Genomic DNA, 23,927 nt, shown 5'->3' with positions numbered 1-23,927 from the left:
GTTTCATCAGAATTTACATTCTCCTTTATTAAGGGGATCTGCTGCATCCTATTTGTGCATTAGTTTCTGTGACCTTGGCTGATAAATATCATTGCCTTTTTGCTATGTTTATAATTGAATTCTTTGGGAATTTTTTAAAACTTCTTTTTATTTCTTTGCCTGGGTTTTTGATTTTGCATTACATTCGATATATTACCTAACTGTGTTTCTATATTTTTCCAGTGCGCTTTAGTGTGTGAGTGCTCTTCACCTGAAATGATCAGTGGAAATGATAATCTGCCTTTATTAAATGCAGGTAAGACATGATTGTCTACCATTTATGCTTTTGTATTGCCGTAAAACTGTGAGTTCTTTGACAACCTTAAACTTACAAAAGTTGCATTATTCAAAAATATCAAACACACCACATGCATACCTCAATGCAAAAAAGTGTAACTGAACCAACGAAAGCCATTGAATTTGTATAGTTAGTTGTGATAAGTGGGGTTATGAGTTATCCGGATCAAAGGCTGGGGGCATTTGATCACTGCCTTCACCCTCCCTCCACTGTGAACAGGTAATTAAAGCAGGTTATCTGATGGAGAGCAGATAAAATGTGTATACAGAGTAATTAACATGTAGCTGTCAATGTTAGATAAGTGTTTGGCCAGCAGATGGTAAAGCAATAGTTTACATTTTTAGCTACTATAATTCTGGTTTTACACAATCCATGGATATATCCATGAGCTAAAGTTTTGGTAGCAAATTTGTGTGTGCTTGAAGGATGTTCGGTAAGATGACAGCCATATTGTTTCTCTGTCACTGCCCAATAATAACGTCCTGTTGCAGGAGGGATAATAGAAACTGTAGAGAAGCAACTACAGTTAGGTCCATATATATTTGGACAGAGACAACATTTTTCTAATTTTGGTTCTAGCCATTACCACAATGAATTTTAAACAAAACATTTCAGATGCAGTTGAAGTTCAGACTTTCAGCTTTCATTTGAGGGTATCCACATTAAAATTGGATGAAGGGTTTAGGAGTTTCAGCTCATTAACATGTGCCACCCTGTTTTTAAAGGGACCAAAAGTAATTGGATAGATTAAATAATTCTAAATAAAATGTTCATTTTTAGTACTTGGTTGAAAACCCTTTGTTGGCAATGACTGCCTGAAGTCTTGAACTCATGGACATCACCAGACGCTGTGTTTCCTCCTTTTTGATGCTCTGCCAGGCCTTCACTGCGGTGGTTTTCAGTTGCTGTTTGTTTGTGGGCCTTTCTGTCTGAAGTTTAGTCTTTAACAAGTGAAATGCATGCTCAATTAGGTTGAGATCAGGTGACTGACTTGGCCATTCAAGAATATTTCACTTCTTTGCTTTAATAAACTCCTGGGTTGCTTTGGCTTTATGTTTTGGGTCATTGTCCATCTGTAGTATGAAACGGCGACCAATCAGTTTGGCTGCATTTGGCTGGATCTGAGCACACAGTATGTGAATACCTCAGAATTCATTCGGCTGCTTCTGTCCTGTGTCACATCATCAATAAACACTAGTGACCCAGTGCCACTGGCAGCCATGCATGCCCAAGCCATCACACTGCCTCCGCCAAGTTTTACAGATGATGTGGTTTGCTTTGGATCATGAGCTGTACCACGCCTTTGCCATACTTTTCTCTTTCCATCATTCTGGTAGAGGTTGATCTTTGTTTCATCTGTCCAAAGAATGTTCTTCCAGAACTGTGCTGGCTTTTTTAGATGTTTTTTAGCAAAGTCCAGTCTAGCCTTTTTATTCTTGATGCTTATGAGTGGCTTACACCGTGAAGTGAATTCTCTGTATTTACTTTCATGCAGTCTTCTCTTTATGGTAGATTTGGATATTGATACGCCTACCTCCTGGAGAGTGTTGTTCACTTGGTTGGCTGTTGTGAAGGGGTTTCTCTTCACCATGGAGATTATTCTGTGATCATCCACCACTGTTGTCTTCCGTGTGTGCCCAGGTCTTTTTGCTTTGATGAGTTCACCAGGGCTTTCTTTCTCAGGATGTACCAAACTGTAGATTTTGCCACTCCTAATGTTGTAGCAATTTCTCGGATGGGTTTTTTCTGTTTTTGCAGCTTAAGGATGTCTTGTTTCACCTGCATGGAGAGTTCCTTTAACTGCATGTTTCCTTCACAGCAAAACCTTCCAAATGCAAGCACCACACCACAAATCAACTCCAGGCCTATTATCTGCTTAATTGAGAATGACATAACGAAGGGATTGCCCACACCTGTCCATGAAATAGTCTTGGAGTCAATTGTCCAGTTACTTTTGGTCCCTTTAAAAACAGGGTGGCACATGTTAAGGAGCTGAAACTCCTAAACCCTTCATCCAATTTTAATGTGGATACCCTCAAATGAAAGCTGAAAGTCTGAACTTCAACTGCATCTGAATTGCTTTGTTTAAAATTCATTGTGGCAATGTCTAGAACCAAAATTAGAAAAATGTTGTCTCTGTCCAAATATATATGGACCTAACTTTACATTGCCATCCTCCTGTGACGTCCTGTTTGAGACTCCCCTGAAACAAAACGTCATGGGGAGTATTGGAAAAAGTGACAGATTTAGGTATTAGCTGTATATGGGGAATGGTGGGAATTTTAAAATAATGCAAATTACAAAAATGGTTCGTGCTTAAAGACCACCCCTTTAATTCTGAGGCCCGGTTGGCCCTCATGGACATAGAAACTTGGATTTACTGACAATGTAAAGCTACTCCAGTGTTCTGACCATTCACAGTAGGAAATTATTTTCATGCCTGTTCTTCTATTGTTTTTTTTTTAACATTGGAAGCTGGCTATGGGATCGGAGAGAATGAAGTACTCTTTGTTTTTTACAGACGTAGTGGATGGTGTGGTGGGGAAGCAGCGGGAATGCTGTACAATCTATATTAGCTTATTCATTTATGGTATCTTAAATAATTCACTTACACATAATATATTATTTTCTTCTATTTTCAATTTCTTTTCAGAGCAGCGCATTGTTACAGTGATTAATTATCCTTACTTATGCATATTTACACACAACTGCAAATATTTCAAGATTAAGTGGATTAGATCTGCAATATTAAAATGTACAGAGATGATTTATATAATACAATAATAAACAATCCGATGACAAATATTGTTTGAGCCATGAAGAGAAAATAATAAGAAGCAGAAAATCCCAAACCTTACCCTGAACTAATTTATAAAAGGAAAGTGAGACTATATGCTAATTATCTGCTCATTTGTAAACTGGTCTTGAAATAGCTTTATATACTTAGCATTAGAGGGATTAATTTTTCAAGGACTCTCATTCTAAAAACAAATCCAGATGATTTGTCTGCAGGATCCCGAACAAGCGGAGATGTACTTAGCAAATTCTGGAAAACTAATCGTTTGTATAAATTAAACACCTTTCGCATTTTGCGCCTCAAAAGCGGTATTTTAAATGGGGTTATTCCCAAAATATCAAGTTATACCCTATTGATGGGATCCTGAAAATGGGGCACTACAAAGCACCATCTTCAGTAGAGCGATGAGCATGCTCCCCTTCAATCTATTCATTGTCTATGAGACTGCCAGATATAGCAGAGTACAGCGCTCAGCTTATTCTGTAGACTCATTGACAATGAATGGAGCAGGGGTTGAGAAAGCGCAGGACCGTTGTATTCAAGATATTTCTCTGCAGAGCCCACACCTCTGGACCCCATGGATAGGAGATAACTTGCCATTTTGAAATAACCCTTTAAGGGTGATGTAAAGGATTGCTCTTCCAATCGGCAACACTACCATTCAGTGTAAAAAGGCATCTCTTCACACCTGATGTCAGGTCAGGCACCACATATATTCAAATTAATGTATACTCAGTGTCAACTCCGATATAATAAATATCTCTATATATATTATCCTGTATGCACAACTTCTGTCAGACTGGGAGTCATTGGATCCACCGGAATAAATTATAGATACTACCCTCAATCTATACAGAACATATACATATCTTCTTGTTGTGAATGTAATGGTCACTAAAGAGGTTCTCTGCTGTCCATGGCTTCTGCATTGTTAGGTGTGTGAGGCACTAATGATGTGGCATAGACAAGTGCCTGTCTTAAGGCCCAGTCACACATAGCGAGATCGCTGCTGAGTCACAAGTTTTGTGACACAACAGCGATCTCACCAGCGAGATCGCTGTGTGTGACAGCGATCAGCGACCGGCCCCCCTGCCGGTATCGCTGATCGCTGCAGGAAAGCCCAGGACATTTCTTTGGTCGCTGGGCTCCTGCTGGCCAGCACGTATCGCTGCGTGTGTCTGGCAGGAGCCCAGCGATCAGCTGGTAACTAATGTACACATCGGGTATCCAAGGGACGTGCGTCCCTTGGATACCCGATGTGTACATTAGTTACCAAGCGTGCTGATGCAGGCCTGGCGGGCAGGCTGTGACTTCTGCTCCCTCGGGTGTATAGCACCAGCCTGTGCTATACACCCCCACCCCCGGGAATGGACGTCTGCACCGGGCCGCGCGGCTGGCCCCTGGGGGCCCCAGTTGTGCTGGTAGTTGCCATGGTACCAGGTGCAGCGGCGCAAACAGGCCTCTGAATTTCCCCGGGATCTTCTGGTTACGCCCCCTGCAGTGCGCGGAGGATTATGGGAGGATCGTTCAGTTAGTTACCAAGCGTGCTGATGCAGGGACCTGGTAACTAACGTACACATCGGGTATCCAAGGGACGCACGTCCCTTGGATACCCGATGTGTACATTAGTTACCAGCTGCCTGCATCAGCGCACTGGTAACTAACAGAACACAGCGATGCCACGCGCTCTGCATCGCTGTGCTAATCGCTGGTGAAGCTGTCTGTTTGACAGCTCACCAGCGATCACATAGCGACTTACCAGCGATCCTGACACGTTGATATCGTTGTCGGGATCGCTGGTAAATTGTCATGTGTGACAGGGCCTTTTTTAGTCTACCTCTCTGATTCATTATAGTAGAGTGAGTACACAATATCTACTGACCACGTACGTGTCCTGGCAGGTGCCTGTCATAACTTCTGAACATGCCGCTATGATCTCAGGGTGCCGATGGGGATAAAGAGGGAGCCCCCACACTCTTAAACATTTATATGATATAGTCACTATTGACTGCAGCATCTTAAGGAGTTAAACAGATTTGGACGGTGACAGCACTGATCGTGGCTAATGCAGCACCCTCTCATGTTGCAAATAGGAATGTTCTTTTAAACCGGAAAGAAACCTTTTGGATATATCGTCTGGGAACATTAGATCCAAATGGATTGAATGATATCATAGAGAGAGTTTGAAAGTTGCCTTTTTTTTTTTTTCTGGGTTTTTTTCCTTTGGGTTTTTTTTTTTTCCTTCTTGCATCTATGTTGTCAAGGTTGGATCAATCAGTGGGTGTGTTGCTGAACTTGGTCCACACCCTAAATCAAGTTTCTGAGACTGGGATAAAAGGTTGTTACTATATATAAGTGTAACTGAATTTTATACTATATTAGGATTTGTACTGTGTTTTTATGATACCTGATGAAGGATATACACTGTATCCGAAACGCGTTGTATCTCTTCTTTTTTAACCTATGAAATAAAAAAATATGAAATCTCATCTTTGGATGTGAGTCCTGGGAAGCGCTGCCGTTCATGGGCTGGATGTGCCTTTCTTGATTGATGCAGCAAGTTGTCAGCTATAGAGGACAGCCGACAGCTGCTGGATTGTCACCTGTATATGGGGAGGCTATTCTCTTATATCTCAGGTCAGTTAAAAGACGTATTGGTGGTCATTAAGGGGTTAATGCATAGGCAAGTAGTAGCATAAAAGTGGTCTGAAAGGTTATTTTTCAACCGACCCATAAAGAAACACTGACAGGTAATTGGTTCAAAAGTTCGCTACCAAATGGGATTGGTTTTTTTCTGCACTTTCAGTGCTCCTCAATGATCCAACCTGAGGTTCCCCTGGAATTCTGGTGGCCTAGTCTGACCGTTATTGCAGTAGTTGGTGTCTGTTTGAATTCTATTGGTATATCTCACGTGTGTGATGTATTTACATTTACAAGGCTAAGTTCACACTGCGTTTGAGCACCTAGTCTACAGTATATGTGAGGAGCTTTTCCCAACATATACTGTAATGTTCTCATAGGTTCCAAAAGTGTGTTCTGTTAAGGTACTGTCACACTTTGCGATGCACCAGCGATCCCGACCAGCGATATGACGCGGTCAGGATCGCTGGTACATCGCTAAGTGGTCGCTAGTGAGCTGCCACACAGGCAGATCTCACCAGCAACATAGCGGGGGTCGTTACTTACCTGTCAGACGAGGCGATCCTGACGTCCTCCCGCCCGCGTCACTCGTCGCTTGTCGGCGCCACAGGAAGCCCAGAAGGAAGCTGACGACGAGAAATGGTCCAGGACGTTCTCGCGCGATCAGCGATAATCAGCGAGGGAGCCGCGCGGAGGTAAGTATCAGACAAAGCGATATCGCTAGCAATATCGCTATAACGTCACAAAAACCAGTGATGTTATAGCGATATTGCTAGCGATATCGCTTAGTGTGACAGGCCCTTTAGACTCCGTTTCTTAGGTTTGCATCTGCATACTGTTTGTTTTACTGTATACGAAGCGCAGCAGATTGCACGTTCCTATACAGAGGAAAACAACAAAGGAATGTACACCATTCAGTATGCATTATTTTTTTTACAATGGGTCTTTTTTATACATGGACGTCTAGGCATCCATCCTGACTGTGGGATACATAATACCTGAGCGTGTGCCCGGCAGTGGGCACAGAAGGGCTTATTTACACATCCAATTTTACCACGTACAAGAAAAAAGGGCCCGAGTGTCACCAGTTTTTTTCATACGTGGAGAGAAAAAAAAGAAGTTTCTCCACCTTCTCCCTTTTGACAGTCCTTTAAAATTGGACCCCACACATTATCCGAAATGCTGTCCATTTTTTTCACGGACCTAACAATCAGTATTGCAGATTTTAATCAGACACTCAGATAATAATCGGACATGTGTCAGATAATTTCTATAATTCGCTCAGTCCGAGGAAAAAAGATCAGACATGTGAAAAGTCCCGAGGACTATCATAGATATTGGTGCTTTCCATGAAAATAGGGATAGTACTCGTACTAGAAAATCAGCAATGTGAACGAGCCCTTGGGGTGTACTAAGCCTTCTTGACATAACTATTAGGAGAACTGCACTCATTGTAGCTTGGACTTAAGATCTGAATTGCGTAGAGTTTTTTTTTCCTTAATTATGCGGTTGGGAATTGGCCCCTTTCCATATATGTTGGACGGCTATAACTTCGCCTCATGAGAGGGTTTTGTAATAGAAGCTTGTGTTTTTCCAGTGATGAATTACCTTACCTTCAAGCACGCAGGTAATAGAAGATGGCAGAACATTAGTCATTTGCATAGCCTGCTTCAAATGCTTTGAAAATTAAATGTTTTAGCCTATCTACGCATCCATTATATATTCCGTTCATGTTATGTTTTATGCTTAAAAATAGAAATGAGTTGTGACTATTATTTTTCCTGGGGCTCTTCACTGTAAACAATTTAAAAGTGAATGCAGATGCCATAACTCAGGGGTTTTATGAGGAATAAAGAAGTTCATGTAGAGCTTCCTGGAAGTTCTGAAATGGTTACTTAAATAAAGGCTTTGATGTGAAGGTCGTTGAGCCCACATATCTGGCATAAACACACCGTAATCATGGCATTTATTATACTCCGTCGTATAAATCCAGCAGAATTATAACGTGCCGGCTTTATCACTTCTTTCATTATACAACGCGCCACTAAATATATCACATTTATGTAGGTACGTAAACGTAGGCCTGAACGTGACATGTTGTTGGAGAAGAACGCTGAACGTTCTTCAAGGGAAAACAATTGCCAATATTATTTTTAAATAATTAAAACCAACTAGTGAAATATATTCTGGTCTTCCAATCTATTTATTTTTTCTGATTGGGGGATTTTATTTATTCCGTATCCTCTATACTCAATTATGGGGGCAGCCATCTTGTCTGTGCGAAGTTAAGAGTTAAAGATATATTGAGCAGCAGTCACATTGATTATGGGAAAATTAGTGTGGAGATGTTTATTGAATTCCATGGCATACTCATTGTTTTGTGCAGAGGCGTTCATTGTGCAGGGAGGAGCAGGAGGTGTGCTGTGACCATCATCTATTGTAAAGGTTATTTATATTGGTGTTATTGTCTACCTTTCATTGTAATCCTGCCTGTAACAGCATTCTCGAGACAGGATAGCGGTCACTGTCAGGCCCTGGTGCTTTAACACCTGTTGATTGATCGTGCAGTTGACCCCTGTCTCTCTCAACTCCCCCATAGATTTGAATGTTCAGCTCATCCGGGTGCCCGGATGTGTTTTTCATTGAGGAGAAAGGAGAAAGCTGCTGCAGACAGTTCTAGCAGTGGTTATCCTCTCAGGGGAAAAACTTCAAAATTTTTATCCAACAAACCCATGATCGGTCACGGGTGGGTTTGGAGGCTCCCATACACTTTAGATGGCCAGCCAGTTCCACCAGTATCAGCAGCGTTGGATTTAATCAAGTGGTTATGGGGGCAGATGGGGAGCTTAAAATCCCCTATGAAACGTGTAAATGCACAAGCATTATCAATGTCACCTTGCTGATGGCAAACATGAAAAAGTAAGCTCACCCATCTGAAGATCAAAGGCACAAAGGCTTGTGGTGCCACAAGGAAAATAATAGCAAAGAAGAAAGTTAATCCAACTTCTGAGCCTTCAGTTAAAAGCCAATATGTATTGTTTATATAAAAAGTTGCCATACCAATACCACAAAATAAATCTAGCAAACACGTTCCAGACATTGCATGTAATGTAATGCAGTTACTAAAGACTGTTGTCTGACGCACGTTTTCACAATTTTTTTTCTGCGGTATTGTGACTTGTTATACATTCAATAAATATTGTTTTTAACTGAAGATTCAGAAAATGATTACCTTTCTTTTTAGATGTTGCAGATTTTGCTGTAGGTCCTTGTTGCTTCAATGAATGCTTCTGATGACAGTGTGGTTTATTCCTCAGTACTTCGAGCTCGATGACTGTGGTATAGCCATGGAACGAGGCAAAGCTTGGGCATCGTATTCTTTTATTTTACTGGTGATGTACTGAATATACTTAAGATTTTCATTAAAAGAACCAAGTCTCAAGCATGTACTGTTTCCCCAACAGTGTTAAAGAATCCCATCTACAAGTTCTACCGATTCCCCGCATCTGACAACAAGTGGATCTGTGTTCGGGAGCAGATGTCGGAAAGCATCATGTCTTTCCATATCCCAAAGCAACTGCTTAATCTCTACTTAAAAGAAGACACCAGAAGGTAAAAAAACAAGAAGTGAGCATTGTCATGTTATTCACAGCAATAGAAATGATTAGCTACCAGAACATTTTCATATTTCATTGCATCAAAGTCAATAATAACCATAAGTCAAAATCATGGCACTGAAATGTGTGGCTGACTTCTCCAATCCCAAAGCCACATTCTGTATGTTGGCAAGCAACACTTTAAAGTGCCTCTTCTCTGCCAGACTTTAATAGATCCAAATGAATCCAGGGAAAGCAGAAATACCCTGGATTAACCCCATTTATGAAGGTAAACAGTTTTCCTTCCTCCGTATGCCTACATTTTATCCTTGTGTGCTCTAGTCACGGAATAATATAGTATCTGTATAAATAGCTTGTCCCAATTTCCGTCACCTTTGTGGTGTAAATTATGTTGCATTTGTTGTCCGTTCCCTTCCTTGCTAAGCTGTACCCAGTATTCCAAAGGTTGATAAAGTTGGTGTGAAAACCCCAAACGTCACAACATTTTTGCATATTTTAAACAGTTTTGCTCCATGTTCTGCTACAAATTGTTTGATGAATCAGGGCCTTGGTATGTTTAGTAGAGTAGCATGATGGGAACTTGATTGGCATCTTCATCGCCATGTTTGTTAAAGTGGTAGCACAATTGTTCCAGCATTTTTTTTTTCAGTTTCTTCAGTATAGCCATTTAGTCTTTGCCTTTACCAGTAATGCACATTGTAGTGTAATTTGTGTGTTTATCACCGTGTTTCTAGATGTGTGACCACAAGTGATTTCATTTTGAGTTGTTTTCATTATTGTATCCAAAGTTAATATCGGCATTAGGTATTACATTTTTTTTACCTGTGTCTCGTTTTTATATTTGTACTGACCCCTGAGCCCATGATTTCGTTGTGTAACCCTTTCGCACCTTTTATGTCTATTTACAGTACGCCCTTTTGTACTGCTAACACGTATGCCTGGCCTGAGGCCAGCCTCTGTTTTTGTGCTGAAATGCATAGCCCTGTATTCATTATTGAATTTTAATAAATTCTTTTGAGTATACTACCTGCCTATCTGTGATGCCCAGCAACACTATATACAGTGTTGGACTGAGTTGCCAAGGGCCCACCAGTAACCAACTCCAGTGCCCCAGTTTTCAGCTACATAAGTGTGACATTATCCTCAATCACACATTTATATACCAATGAACTGGGTAGATTGTTAAATGAATAAGATGTCACCTTTGTCTGTACATAGTGACTTAGTGACTCAAGTATGTTGTGCCAAGTACTGTTCATATAAGAGGGTGGTGGCCTACTCCTTCACAGGGGCCCACCAAAGGATTCTCCTGTGGGACAGTCCAAGCGTGTCTATATATCCTCCTTTTTTGTTTTTAACCCCTTAATGACCGCTGATACGCCTTTTAATGGTGGCAGTTAAGGGTACTTATTCCTCAGCGCCGCTTTTTAACGGCGCTGAGAAATAAGGTTATAGTGTCAGAATTTCTCCAGGAGTCTCGGCTACCCAGGGGTAGCTGAGACCCTGGAGAACATGATTTGGGTTGATTTTTACAGACCCCAGTGTTGAGATCACCACCGCAAAGAAAAAAAGAGCTTTCCCATTGATTTCTCTCTCCTCTGATGTGATATAGCACATCAGAGGAGAGAGAAATGGGCTAAGGTAAGGGTTATGTTGGGGTTATAGTTGGAGTTATAGGTAGGGGTTAGGGTTGGTGCTAGGGTTAGGGTTATGGTTGGGGTTATAGCTAGGGTTAGGGTTGGGCTAGGATTAGGGTTATGGTTGGGATTATAGCTGGGGCTAGGGTTAGGGTTGGGGTTATAGTTACGGTTGGGCTAGGGTTAGGGTTGGGGTTATAGTTAGGGTTAGGGTTGGGGCAAGGGTTAGGGTTGGGGCTAGGATTGTGTTGGGGTTAGAGTTGTGGTGTTGAGGTTAGGTTTCTGGTTAGGGTTATGGTTAGGGGTGTGTTGGGGTTAGGGCTTTGTTAGGGTTGGAGTTAGAATTGTGGGGTTTCAACTTTTTAGGTACATCAGGGGTCTCCAAATGAGACATGGCACCCGCCATTGATTCCAGCCAATTTTGGGTTCAAAAAGTCAAACGGTGCTCCCTCCCTTCTGAGCCCTGCCATGTGCCCAAACATCGGCTTTCCCTCGCATACGGGGTATCGGCGTACTCAGGAGAAATTGCACAACAAATTTTGTGGTCCATTTTTTCCTGATACCCTTGTAAAAATAAAAAAGTTTGGTTCCAAAGTTAATTTTTTGTGAAAAAAGTAAAATGTTAATTTTTTTCTTCCACATTGCTTTAGTTCTCGTGAAGCACCTGAAGGATTAATAAACTTCTTGAATGTGGTTTTGCGCACCTTGAGTGGTGCAGTTTTTAGAATGGTATCACTTTTGGGTATTTTCTGTCATATTGACCCCACAAACTGACTTTGAATGTGAGGTAGTCCCTAAAGAAATGGTTTTGTAAATTTTGTTGGAAAAATGAGAGATCTCTGGTCAACTTTTAACCCTATAATGTCCTAACAAAAAAATTATGTTTCCAAAATTGTGCTTATATAAAGTAGACGTGGGAAATGTTATTTATTAACTATTTTTTGTGACACCACTCTCTGATTTAAGGGCACAAAAATTTAAAGTTTGAAAATTGCAAAATTTTAAAAATTTTTACCAAATTTCCATTTTTTTCATAAATAAACGCAAGTCATATTGCAGAAATTTGACCACGAACATGAAGTACAACATGTCACTAAAAAACAGTCTCAGAATCAATGGGACCTGTTGAAGCGTTCCAGAGCTATAACTTCATAAACTGACAGTGGTCAGAATTGTAAAAATTGGCTTTGTCATTAAAGCTAGATTCACATCGCGTTAGTGCCATCCGTTTAACGGATTGTTAAACGGATGCGCTAATGCTGATGTGCATAATTAACTATATTTTGTCAATCACGCTAAGGTAACCTTGCTTCGGCATGCGTTAGTAATGGAGGTCTATGGACATTGAACATGTCTGTTCACTGTGTGTTAGACCTAACGCACCCGAAACCGTGGTAGACCGCGTTCGAGGGTGCATCCCAAAGTAATGCATCATTGCTAATGCATGCCAAATTTGACATGTGTTAGGATGCATTACTATAAAGGCTGGCAATGGGTGCGTTAACGCATCCGTTACATAGCAATAGCGCCTCTTAGTAATGGATGTGTTAAACGAATGTCACCTAACGCAATGGAAACCCAGTCTAAGTACATATTGGCTCTGTCACGAAGAGCTTAAAATGTAACTAAACATTTTTTATTTTTCATTCTTTCAATTGCAATCTGGGTACTGAGACCCCCATCAGTCGCTCAAGAATGCCCCAAGAAGTGCAGTAGCCCCCACGCCCTGCATTTTTCCTGAGGAAAGAGATCTCTTGCTGTTGTTACTTGTCCTGCCCTTGGGAATCAACTAATCCTCTCCGTGCTCTTATGCAAAGCCAGCAGTGTTATAACTCTATGTAAGATGCTTCTAAGGAGTGACACTATGATAAACACATTTGGTATAAATCTTAAACATTTTTTCCGCATATTTTTAGATAAGTAATGCTCAACCTATCTATCAAATATATTTATGTCACATAAAGGATTTACTCGCTATTAAACATCTTTAACAGCAAATAAAACCGTGAATATCAGATTTACTATGCAGAAGCAACTCTACTTACATGGTGGTTACCTGGTTACATGTCATAACAGATAGGACTGGGACCATTATGTCTGGGACCGTCATCAAACTCATTTGCATGAGACAGGAAGGTTTTTGGATTGCCGATTGATCCAGCAGAGGTAATAAAAAAAGGGTCAAGGTTTATATATTAATTTAAATGGAATTTGTCAACAAGTTTTTGCTACCCCATCTGAGAGCAGCATGATGTAGGGAAAGAGACCGTAAATCCAGGGATGTGTCACTTAGATTACTGGGTGCAGCGGTTATGGCACAGCAGAGTTTTTAGATGTAGCATTTAGTAGAGTTGTGATGGATCGCACAGGGTAAGTGACTGTCGACTTCGCTCACCTCGATGGAAGGGAAAGATGGACCCAGCAGGGATCAGCTCTTTGGCACCACCACTTGCCCCTGGTCAGTCAGGAAACTGCACCGAGGGCAAATAGTCACCAGAAAGGCTTCCCATATAGGTACGAGTTATTGCGGCGCTCCCAGTAAGAGGGGATATACATCACCAGTCCAGGCTGGGGATATACAGTATATATATATATATATATAAACCTCTCAGCCATCACTGTCAGGGCTCCTCACTAACACAGTACCGTATTCTGCCACCAGTTCCTCGTTCAACATAAGCCGCGTCTGACAACAGGCTTATATCAGGTCAAAAACCAACCCGGGTAGCGTACAATTGACCAACCGAGCGTGCGGACTTGGGGATTCGTGTATCAAGATAAAAGAGCAGCCCAAGATTAATTTTATATTTAATCACCGAAAAGTTGCACTAGAAATATACAGGTATATATTTACAAAACAATATACAAGTATGCAGTCAAGAGTGTAGTACAAGGATAGGGTATAGATAGGTTGTGTTATGTAGCATGTGACCACAGGGAGGCGTTGATGGATCACAGGTCCAAATCTTAGTTACGTGGTTTTCCTGGCTAAGGCTAGCTTCACACTAGCGTTTTGGGCCGCAGCGCACGGCCGCCGCTAAGCCCCGCCCCCTGCCCGCCCCTCCGGTCATCTCTGCCTAGTATCGCACATGGCTGCATGCGATCTGCACACCCTATCTTTAGCATAGGGTGCGCAGACCGTACGCCAACTGTGCTCTAGTAGAATTTTGCGTGCGCCTTTTGAAGGTGCTCTGAGCGCACCAAAATGCAGCATGGTGCATTCTGCGCACCGTCAAAAGGGCGCAGCGCACACAAAATTCTACTAGTGCATGGTCTGCGCACACTATGCTAAAGATAGGGTGTGCAGATCGCATGCAACCGTTTGCGATACTAGGCGGAGATGACTGGAGGGGGCGGGCAGGGGGTGGGGCTTAGCAGTGGGCGTGTGCTGCAGCCCAAACGCTAGTGTGAAGCTAGCCTAAGTCTGGTAATGGATCCTCCTGCTAGTGGAAAAACTAAGTTCAAAATGAGCAGCTGTCTCTTATCTCCTTGGCTGTCCCCTCCCACACTCTGTGCCCACTCCTGGGCTTGTGCAGCCTCTCTCCTCCCATCTCTGAGGGTATGATTTTCTTTCCAGAACCATGGTGGCTCATAACTTTCTGACCAAAGCTCTGAATGGTATGGCAGCGGTGCCACTGGATTCTGTTGGACTTTATTTGGGTATAGAGAATAAATATGCCTACCATATGTAATTCCTGGTAGCTCTGCTTTATAACTCAGCAGTGCAGAGTGCTACAGGTGGCTGCCGGGCACGGGCATGTGGGGAAGGCTCCGCCTCCTGGTCCGGTGACTGCTCAGTGCCAGGTCTTGTGCGCTGCTCACTGCATAGGTCCTTGTGCACAGCGTGCCTTGTTTCTGCACTCCCTGAGCTTTTTCACCCCCTGATTGCGCCCCCTAGGCAGCACCTGTGACACCACCAGTGTCATCACACTACTGACAGTGAGCTGCTTATCACAGGTGGAGGTAGAGACCAGGTCTTGCTGGAGCTGTAATCCAGGCAGTGATAACTTGGTGATAAAACCTTCATTGTTTTGAAACAATAGCACACAGCCTAATAATTGACACATGTCTGAAATTACTGTCTCAGTTCCTACCTAATGTTCTCCTCAGATTACATAGCAAAAACCTGCTGATAGATTTCCTTTAAAACTCTCAATTAAAAGTATAGCCCCAAATCCAAATAAAATGTCAGTCTTTCTGACAGTAGAAATGAAATCTCATAAATTTTAAGACGTAGTATAGTCAGACATAAAAGTTGTAGCTATCCTAAAAAATAGAATGATAGAAACTATAGAAAATAGCACAGTGTTGGTCAATGCAGTTAAACAGCCACAGGTAAAATATTGGGTAGCTCTAATTCATAAGAGTACATGACTGTCATCAGCTCATGGTGAGTTGATAATATATCAAAGATTTTACCTTAAAACGCCAGACGCGTGTTTCGACCTTTTGAAGAAGCCTCGGCGAAACATGTCGGGTGTTTTAAAATGACTTAATATGACTAACAAATTATATGGAAATAGCCTGATCACAGAGGAAGAGGAAAAGAGCGGGGTTTCTGGTCCCACCTATAAGAGATGGCACCCCCACCCTGTATGGATTATAGGAGTCACCATGCCAATTTCACGCTCTCCTTAATGGTTCTTACACACGACCGTATTTTCAGTCCAAGACCTGTCCATGAAGAAAATGGTCCGAGTGTTGGCCGATGAGATTCAATAGGGCAGTGCAGGTGAGCAATTTTTTTCACTGACCATATCTGCATGTGAAAGGAAAGGCAGCATGCACTAGTTTCTGCTGTAAATCAGATGAGACTCACCCATTCAAGTCTAGGGTGCATTAAAAAAGCATCCCATACAAAGCCACAGAGTCCAGAAATGGACTGCATACAGATGACAAGTGAGAAAAAAAATCATTTAATTTTTCTGGATGAAACTCTGAATTAATTCTTAAATGCTTGTGTGAACCTACCCTCAACGGGATTGGTCTGCAGGTTTTGCTATGTAATCTGACAGCAGCATGATGAAGGGACAGAGACTCTAATTCCAGTGATGTGTCACTTAGTCTACTGGGCGGGGCGGTTATGATAGTCAGAGATTTCTCTGCTTCAGATTGAGCAGAGCTCAGTTGTTGATCTCTGTATAACCTGTCCACACCAGAGAGCTGCTAATCAATGCTGGGGGGGCGTGGTCGGACTAGGAGGCACAAGGTCAGTTGTCATGTACTGATAATCTCCTGCTGACAAAACACACATTGTATTGAAATAGCAAAACGCAGCCAGGAAAGTAACACATCCCTGTAGTCAGGGTCTCTTCTCCTATATCATGGTTCTAGAAAAAGCATAGACAGATTCTTGAAAAAAAAAAAAAAAAGTCTTTGGCCCTATCAATTTCAAATATAATTTATGTAATATATACGCACTTAAACGTTCAGACTCAGCCTAGGAGTCTTCATACAGGGCTTGTTCACACAAGTATTTGCTTCTGCATTGAGACAAGTCAACTACATCAAGATTCATTAGAATGGTAATGTTCGAAATCTGAAGCCATAGATGACAGTTGGTTCTCTCTCTTTTTAATGTCCTATGTGCCAACACCACATACATAATGCAATCATTATCACATCTACAATTTACATCGTTTTCTCTTCCATTGTCCTCAGAAGTAACTACTAATTACCCACATGTTTTTGATTAAAAAGTGCTCTTGTCTTCAGAGGGAATGAGCACATGATTAATTTGATGATTACTTAAGCCTTGGAGGAAAATAAAGTATTTACAATTTATCAGAAAAACCGTGTCAAGCGGCGGCCGGAGAGGAACGTGCAGCAGCCGAATTATCTGACATGTAGAACATCTTTATAGCCGGCAGACAAATAGCTGCCACACCATTGTATAGAAAACCACACAGACTTCCAAGCAGGGAGCAGAGAGTGCATGCTGACTTCATGAGGTTGTGGCAGATATTCCGTTTTTTTACTTGTCAAACTAAAGAGTGTACATTTCAGGAGCCGATTCATGCTCAGTTTTGCTTTGTGGATTTTAGAATGGTTTCTGCTCCAAAATCTGCACTAAAGAAAAACCTTCTTTGAATAAGCTCCTTCTTGATTTCCATGGTAAAACAAGCCAATGTTGCATGTAGCATTGTTTTTTTTCCATGCGAGTTCTTGAGGTGTTTTAGCTAGAAAACTGTTCTATATTTGAATATTGAAAAAAAAACAACAACTAATGTCACATATAGAAAAGTCGTGTAAAAAAAAAAAAGCACACCAAAAAACAGTTATTTTTTTATATGTTTTTTTGTTGTGGATTTTTCAGCATCTGTTGTTTTAAACACATAATGGGTCTAAAATTAAATGCAAAATGTGACACTAAAATGAAGCAAAGTTTGGCATATTTTTTTGGAAAAGCATCACTGCAGTTTGTGATGGGGATTTTTCAGTAAAAGTGAGAACTAGACCCCTAATGTACTATTTATTAGGCTGGGGTCATATGAGCGATCATTCTCTCATACGAGAGAATCATGCCGATTATGCTAATTAGGCCGGCGTCACACTAGACAGGAATACGGACGAGTGAGAGGCGTTAAAAAAATGCATTGCACACGGACCAATGATTCTCTATGGGGCAGCTCCCATCAGCCGTATTTTTGTCGCGTACTCTATACGGTCCGTAGTATGCCAATGCAAGTCTATGGGTGCGCAAAAAATACGCATTACACACGGACCACACGTGTGACTTGCGAGAAATACGCAGGACTTCTCCTGGTGACAGGAAATGTTCCAAGCAATTATCAGGAAGCTTAAGGGGGTTTTACACATAGCAATATCGCTAGCAATATCACTAAAACGTCACTGATTTTGTGACGTTATAGCGATATCGCTATGTGTGATACTTACCACCGACCGGCTCCCCCGCTGTCCATCGCTCATCGCGCGAGAATGTCCGGCTCCATTTCTCATCATCTGCTTCCTGCTGGGCTTCCTGCTTTGTGAGACGAGTGACGCTGAAGGCGGGCGGGAGGACGTCAGGATCGCTGTGTGTGAAAGGTGAGTATCGTGCGCTACGTCGCTGCTGCATCGCTGTGAGATCTTCCTGTGTGGAAGCTCACTAGCGATCATTTAGCGATGCACCAGCGATCCTGACCGGGTCGTATCGCTGGTCGGATCGCTGGTGCATCGCTAAATGTAAAAGGGCCTTTAGACATGCTAATTAGCTCAAAAAGCGCCCCAGACATCCAGGAAGTACGCCTCTACGGAGTACAGCATCATGGCACCCTACCTGAATCTGAATGTGGAGATGCTAATTGTTCTTGTGCAGGATCGCCCGAAATTATGGGACCAACGGGATGCACATTATGCCGACCGGGCAAGAAAGGAGGCTGCATGGAGGCGCATATGTCGCCAAATGTTCCCTGATTTTGGTGATCGGCCATGTGAGGAGCAGCAGCACATAAGTAAGTGCCCATAAATTATGTATGCAAAATTACCTGCCATCAAAAAATTATTTTACAAGTAGGCCCCCCACATCCTGTGCTTCTGATATTGGGCTCTTGTGGCTTGTATATTATTTTTGGACCCACTGTTTGACCCTGAGAGAATTCTCCCCTGTCCCCAAGCTCCTCATAATGCCTAGCTAAAACAGTTTAAAGAGTTGCTATTTGCCACATGAGCTACTGTGACCATGTGCATCTGGCCTGGTTGCACCAATGCTATATGCCACCCTGGGTAGAACTCACACCCTAGTAGGCCACATGACTTTGATACTAGTTCAAAAACTTGTTTTAGGCAAATTTTAATTTTTCATTCTTTTATGTCACATTGCAGTCGAAGATGTGATGAGACGCTGGCGCAGCATCCATGACCAGTATCGCCGTGAGCGCCAGCTGATGATGGGGAGGAGGCGTACTCACGCAGCCTTGCCCATTATCTTCATTCCCTTCCCCGTGTGGTGCGGCTACGTGTGCGAGGATCCATTCAGATCCTAATTGACGCAAGCACACCTCCAATACCCCTTATGAGGTGTTTGAGTTTCTGGAGAGGTGGCAGCTGTCACCCAGGAATCTCATGCATCTTAACCCACACCCCCAAGGACCGAGTATCCTCCTACACGTGGGCCTAAACCTCACCCCCTTCCCCCCCACCCAACATTGGCAACATAATTCTCAAATGTCAGGGTATAACCCAGCACACCAATATGGCCACTTGTTCCCAGCCAATGTTGGAGGGTGGTCCCAATCTGGTTGGGGACGACATGGCCATTTTGGTGGTTTAGACTCACGGCCCTACCAGCCCCAACAGGAGAGTCCTCTCCAATATCATAGTGCCCAGTATCCACCTCAAGCCCATGAGCCGGCCCACTACCTCCATCATGGGCAAGAGTATGCTCCCACACAGGCCGAGGGACAAGTTGGCCAAACTAGCCATCAGGCAACACAGGCTGGGCTGCCACCTTCTCCCCCCCTACATACTACAATTTATAAGTTTGTGTGTTTTTTTTGGTTAATGCTGTATTGTAACATTTTAATTTTTTTTTGTTCTAAGGCCAATTATGGCCATTTTGCTAAATACCATATGGCTCGAATATGGTTTCACAAGGCTTTGAAAAAAAGGATACATAATATGTTTTAACTTTCAATTGTTGTTGTCTTTATCAATGATGCACTTACATCACGACATGCTGCTATATGCTTACACAGTGATTTAGAAACAGAGAAAAGACATAAGGGGTTGTAATATATATAGTTTCCCAAATGCCAAAAAGAAAAAAAAGAAAAATGTACAACATAGACACAGCATGCTCTTGCCAAGAAGTTTCCACCTCAGGTGACATAAAGTAATTTGTGAAAATATCACACACTTTGAGCCCAGAGAGCGGTCTACGTTGAGGGTTGATAGGTGGTCTCACCCTACGTACATTGTCTGACCCACGAACAACACCAGCAGAGGAGGAACAATCATGTATCCTGGTGAAGTTATGAAGAACACCACATGCTTTAATTACTTCATTTACATTTTGTTCACTCAGCTGAATGGCAGACTGGAGGACCTGCCATTTGGCCCAAATAATGCCAAAGGAACACTCCACCAGTCACCGAGCACGTGATAGGCGCAAGTTAAAAATTCTGCGCTGGTGGTCCAGGTTGCGTCGGGGATATGGCCTCATGACATTGCGCGTTAACTGAAACGCCTCATCTGCCACAAGGACATAAGGGACTGATTCTTGAGTGGAGCCTGGTAGCTGGTGTGGTGGTGGTAGATCCAACTGGTTGGTGCGTAGCCGCTGACCCATAATGGAAGTATTGAAGACTCTAGAGTCTCCCGTCCTTCCATAGGCCCCAATGTCAACAATTATAAACTTGTATTGAGGGTCGGCCACAGCCAACAATACAACAGAAAAGTATTGTTTATAATTGAAGAATTGGGAGCCAGAGTTCGGCTGCTTACGCACCCGGATATGTTTGCCATCAAGGGCCCCAATACAATTAGGAAACTGGCATTCCTCCTCAAATTCCCTTGATATCCTCAACCAGTCTCCCATCCTGGGCTGGGGCATGACGAGTTGATGTAGTCTTGACCATATTTGACTACATGTTGACCTGACTATGCCAGAAATGGTAAATCTTCCAAAGAGAAACTCATGGTTGAGGGCGGCATAAGACAGACCAGTGGACAGGAAGCTGAAGAACAACAGAAATGGAACATTTTAGAATGCACAAATTAACAAAACACCAGGTACATACATACAAAACTTGTTAGGGTAGTTCCACATTTGCGTTTAAGGCCGCAGCGACGGCCTGCGCACGGCCGTCGCTAAGCCCCGCCCCCTGCCGTGCATCCTCCGGTAGCTCCGCCTACGTGCACATGATGCTGCATGTGTCCTGCGTCCCCTATCTTTAGCATGGGGACGCAGGCCGTGCCCAAATATGCGTTTGGCGCTGGTCGGTGCAGCGTCAAAAGGACGCATGCGCCGCCAAATGCATACCTGCGCATGGCCTGCGTCCCCAGTGCTAAAGATAGGGGACGCATGCAGCGTCATGCGCCCGTAGGCGGAGCTACCGGAGGAGGTGCGGCAGGGGCGGGGCTTAGCGGCGGCCGTGCGCAGGCCGTCGCTGCGGCCTTAAACGCAAATGTGAAACTACCCTAAGTGATTCATATCTACTAACACACATATATTTGGTCGCGCAATGACTACGTGATATTCAGTACATATTACACATAACATTCTGGTCTGTAAGTTTATATATATCTGGAATAAGATGAGGGCATTAAACTTAGTAAAAAAAAAAATACATACTTTGGGCAACACATCATGAACATAGAGAATGTGGTTGTGTAGTACATACCGTAATGTGAGTAGAAGTCGCTCCTCTGCAGATATAGCTTTGCGCATCCTTGTGTCCTGAAAGGTTATCCCAGGGCGCACTGTCTCCAAGAGTAGATCAAATGTTGCAAGGCTCATGCGACAGTATTGGTAGAATTTAGCTGGATGCTCCCGCAGAGAAGAATAGAGGCGGTGAAAATGACCTCTTGTGAGTCGTTGCCTCAAAAGTGGATGGACCCACATGCGTCTCCTCCTCCGCGGATCCACAACTACTAGGTATGGCTGGCCAAAGCGGTGGGACAAAACCCAGTTGAAGACAACACGGTCAGTTGGGGTGAACTGAAGTGTGTCTGACATGTTTGCTAACAACCTCCAACACAAGCACAGCACCAAAATGGGCAGATTACAGGCTGCCACCTGATGTTGAGGCAATAAATAGGGTTGGTGCTGGTGATTTAAATTATGTGCAGGCCTCAAAACCGTTAAATGTCCATTTTGCAAGGTTGCGAGAAAAAAACGCTATACGGATCACATACGGATGCTTACATGAGAAAAATACGCGGCCACACCCTGACAACGGATGACATACGGAGCACTATTTAGGGACCATTTATGCATATTACGGCCGTACAATACGGTCCGTATTTTTCTACGTTGTGTGTGACTCCAGCCTAACACTGAGCGTCATCTTAGTGTGATCTTATTCTCTCACATGAGAGAATCCTATCATAGGTGCGAAGAAGATGGAGAACTTAATTTCTCCATCTTCTCTATTGTCTGAGTCCATGGATGTAGGGCTGAGCTCTGATGACATCCGAGTGCAGTCCGATGTTTCACACGTACCCTTAGACTTGTATGGGTGCGCGTGGTCCGAATCCTGGAGCTACTCGCAACATGCTGCAACTTTTTTTCTCCTGCCAAATTAGCTTGAAAAAAATAGAAGAGCTGTACTGCCCCATAGAATAACTTTAGCCCAATAAAACTTCAGATAGCACTCGGCCATGTTATAGACTCATGTGAGCGAGCCCTTCAAGTGCAAAGACAGGCTCTTTCAGAGAAGTATAACCTTACCAATATAATTCTCCAGTCTTCTGAGCCAAGCCAGGCATGGAAGAAAAAGAAGGAAATGTGTAAAGTAAACTGTGATAATTCTTCTATCCTTTGTATTCGCTTTTGTGTTTGGCTTACAATGAACTATTACGAAAGCCCCATGTGTGATTACTACTATAGGCCTCACTTGGTAGTGTTTTCGTCAGTATTTTCGATCAGTGAAGTATTTAATGTAAACCGCCAGAACAAGGAGTCAGAAAAACACAGAGAAAACATACGGCTGGGTGTACAAGCTGATGCTGCAGAGTTTTTTACAAGAGTCTTCTGAAAACACTGCAGCCCTTGGCTTATTCTGAGAGCACCATAGAGAAAGAATAATCGGCCGTTACACGTGTGCACTGCCGCGCCGCTCCGTTCTAACAAGGACAATCGTGCCTTGTTGTCAGACCACCACCGATCTAGACGTTATCCCTTATCCCTCCTCTTCTGGATAGATAACCTTTTTTTTAAACTGGACAACCCCTACACATGAGCCTTGGAGGGTTTTGAGCATGACTAGATTGACTCTTCTCCTAAATGTCTCCACCTCCTTGACTTCAGTAAGGAAATGGACAAATGGCATGGATGAGAATTAAAGTGCTTTTCCCAAAAAATCCTGCTACTACTTTCGAAAAGGACACATTTATAAAGCACATAAACCAATTTAACACAAATGGTGATGGAAATAGAAAAAACCCTTCTGATAAGTTCTCTTTTAAGCAAATCCTGAATCATCATCAAAGTGGGGGTAGGGGTGGGAGGTATTCCCTAATTAAAGATAAACTGTACTGTGATTCCCATCTCCAAGGTCCTAATCCCATATGTTGTAAGTGTAGTAATATTAGCAAATACCTCCAATTAGAAATGTATCATAGTTCTACTGATTAGCTATGTCGCATCCCTCTTTTGCAGGGCATTGCAGTAGCTTAGGTATCCATGGTGATGACCACTAACAACTACCTAACTGCCACTGAGTGGTCGTAAAGTGGATACTTAAACTACTGCAATGCCCTGCACATGGGGTGAGTGACAAAGCTTATCAGAAGAACTATACTACATTTGTAATTGGAGGTATTTGCGAATATTATTACTACACCTACTAAATATTAGGATAGGATCTTGGAGAAGGGGAATACCCCTTTAATTGCTAGTTTTATAAAACTAACATCAAATATAGGATGGAAGAACCATTTGATTTTGATTTGTGCTATAGTAGTGAACGTCTGATTCACAACTAACAGTCTCCTTTGTAAAAGAATCTTTGTACTCACTAAAGATAAAAAGTAAATACACCCAAATGTGTCTGCGTATAGAGAATATGACTAAACTGTAATATTCAGCAGTAATACATTATCTGCTCCAAAGCACAAGAAGCAATTAAGATCAAGTGATTCATTGTTACCTTCAGGGAAAATCAACTTTTAAAAATGCTTGAAATGTGCAGCACAGCAAGACTCTGCAGAATGCTGAACATGTATCTTTATGGGTT

The 23,927-nt window shown here is 42.6% G+C and overlaps 1 protein-coding gene across 4 annotated transcripts in view; it reads left to right on the top strand.

Moving 5' to 3' along the window:
* The window catches only part of INPP4B (inositol polyphosphate-4-phosphatase type II B), a 1,297,521-nt gene that overhangs the window by 977,767 nt on the left and 295,827 nt on the right, over positions 1-23,927 (top strand). For all 4 annotated transcript variants that reach the window (XM_073549778.1, XM_073549777.1, XM_073549779.1 and 1 more), the window contains 2 exons: positions 223-295; positions 9,239-9,386. In XM_073549778.1, coding sequence (XP_073405879.1) covers positions 223-295; positions 9,239-9,386 — 221 coding nt within the window. The remainder of the gene's footprint in view (positions 1-222; positions 296-9,238; positions 9,387-23,927) is intronic.

Source organism: Dendrobates tinctorius, unplaced genomic scaffold (genome assembly GCF_039654945.1).
Source record: "Dendrobates tinctorius isolate UK_male_01 unplaced genomic scaffold, ASM3965494v1 ptg000161l, whole genome shotgun sequence".
Classification (NCBI taxonomy): Eukaryota; Metazoa; Chordata; class Amphibia; order Anura; family Dendrobatidae; genus Dendrobates; species Dendrobates tinctorius.
The sequence above is the reverse complement of the archived record's forward strand: the minus strand, read 5'-3'. Positions and strand labels throughout refer to the sequence as shown.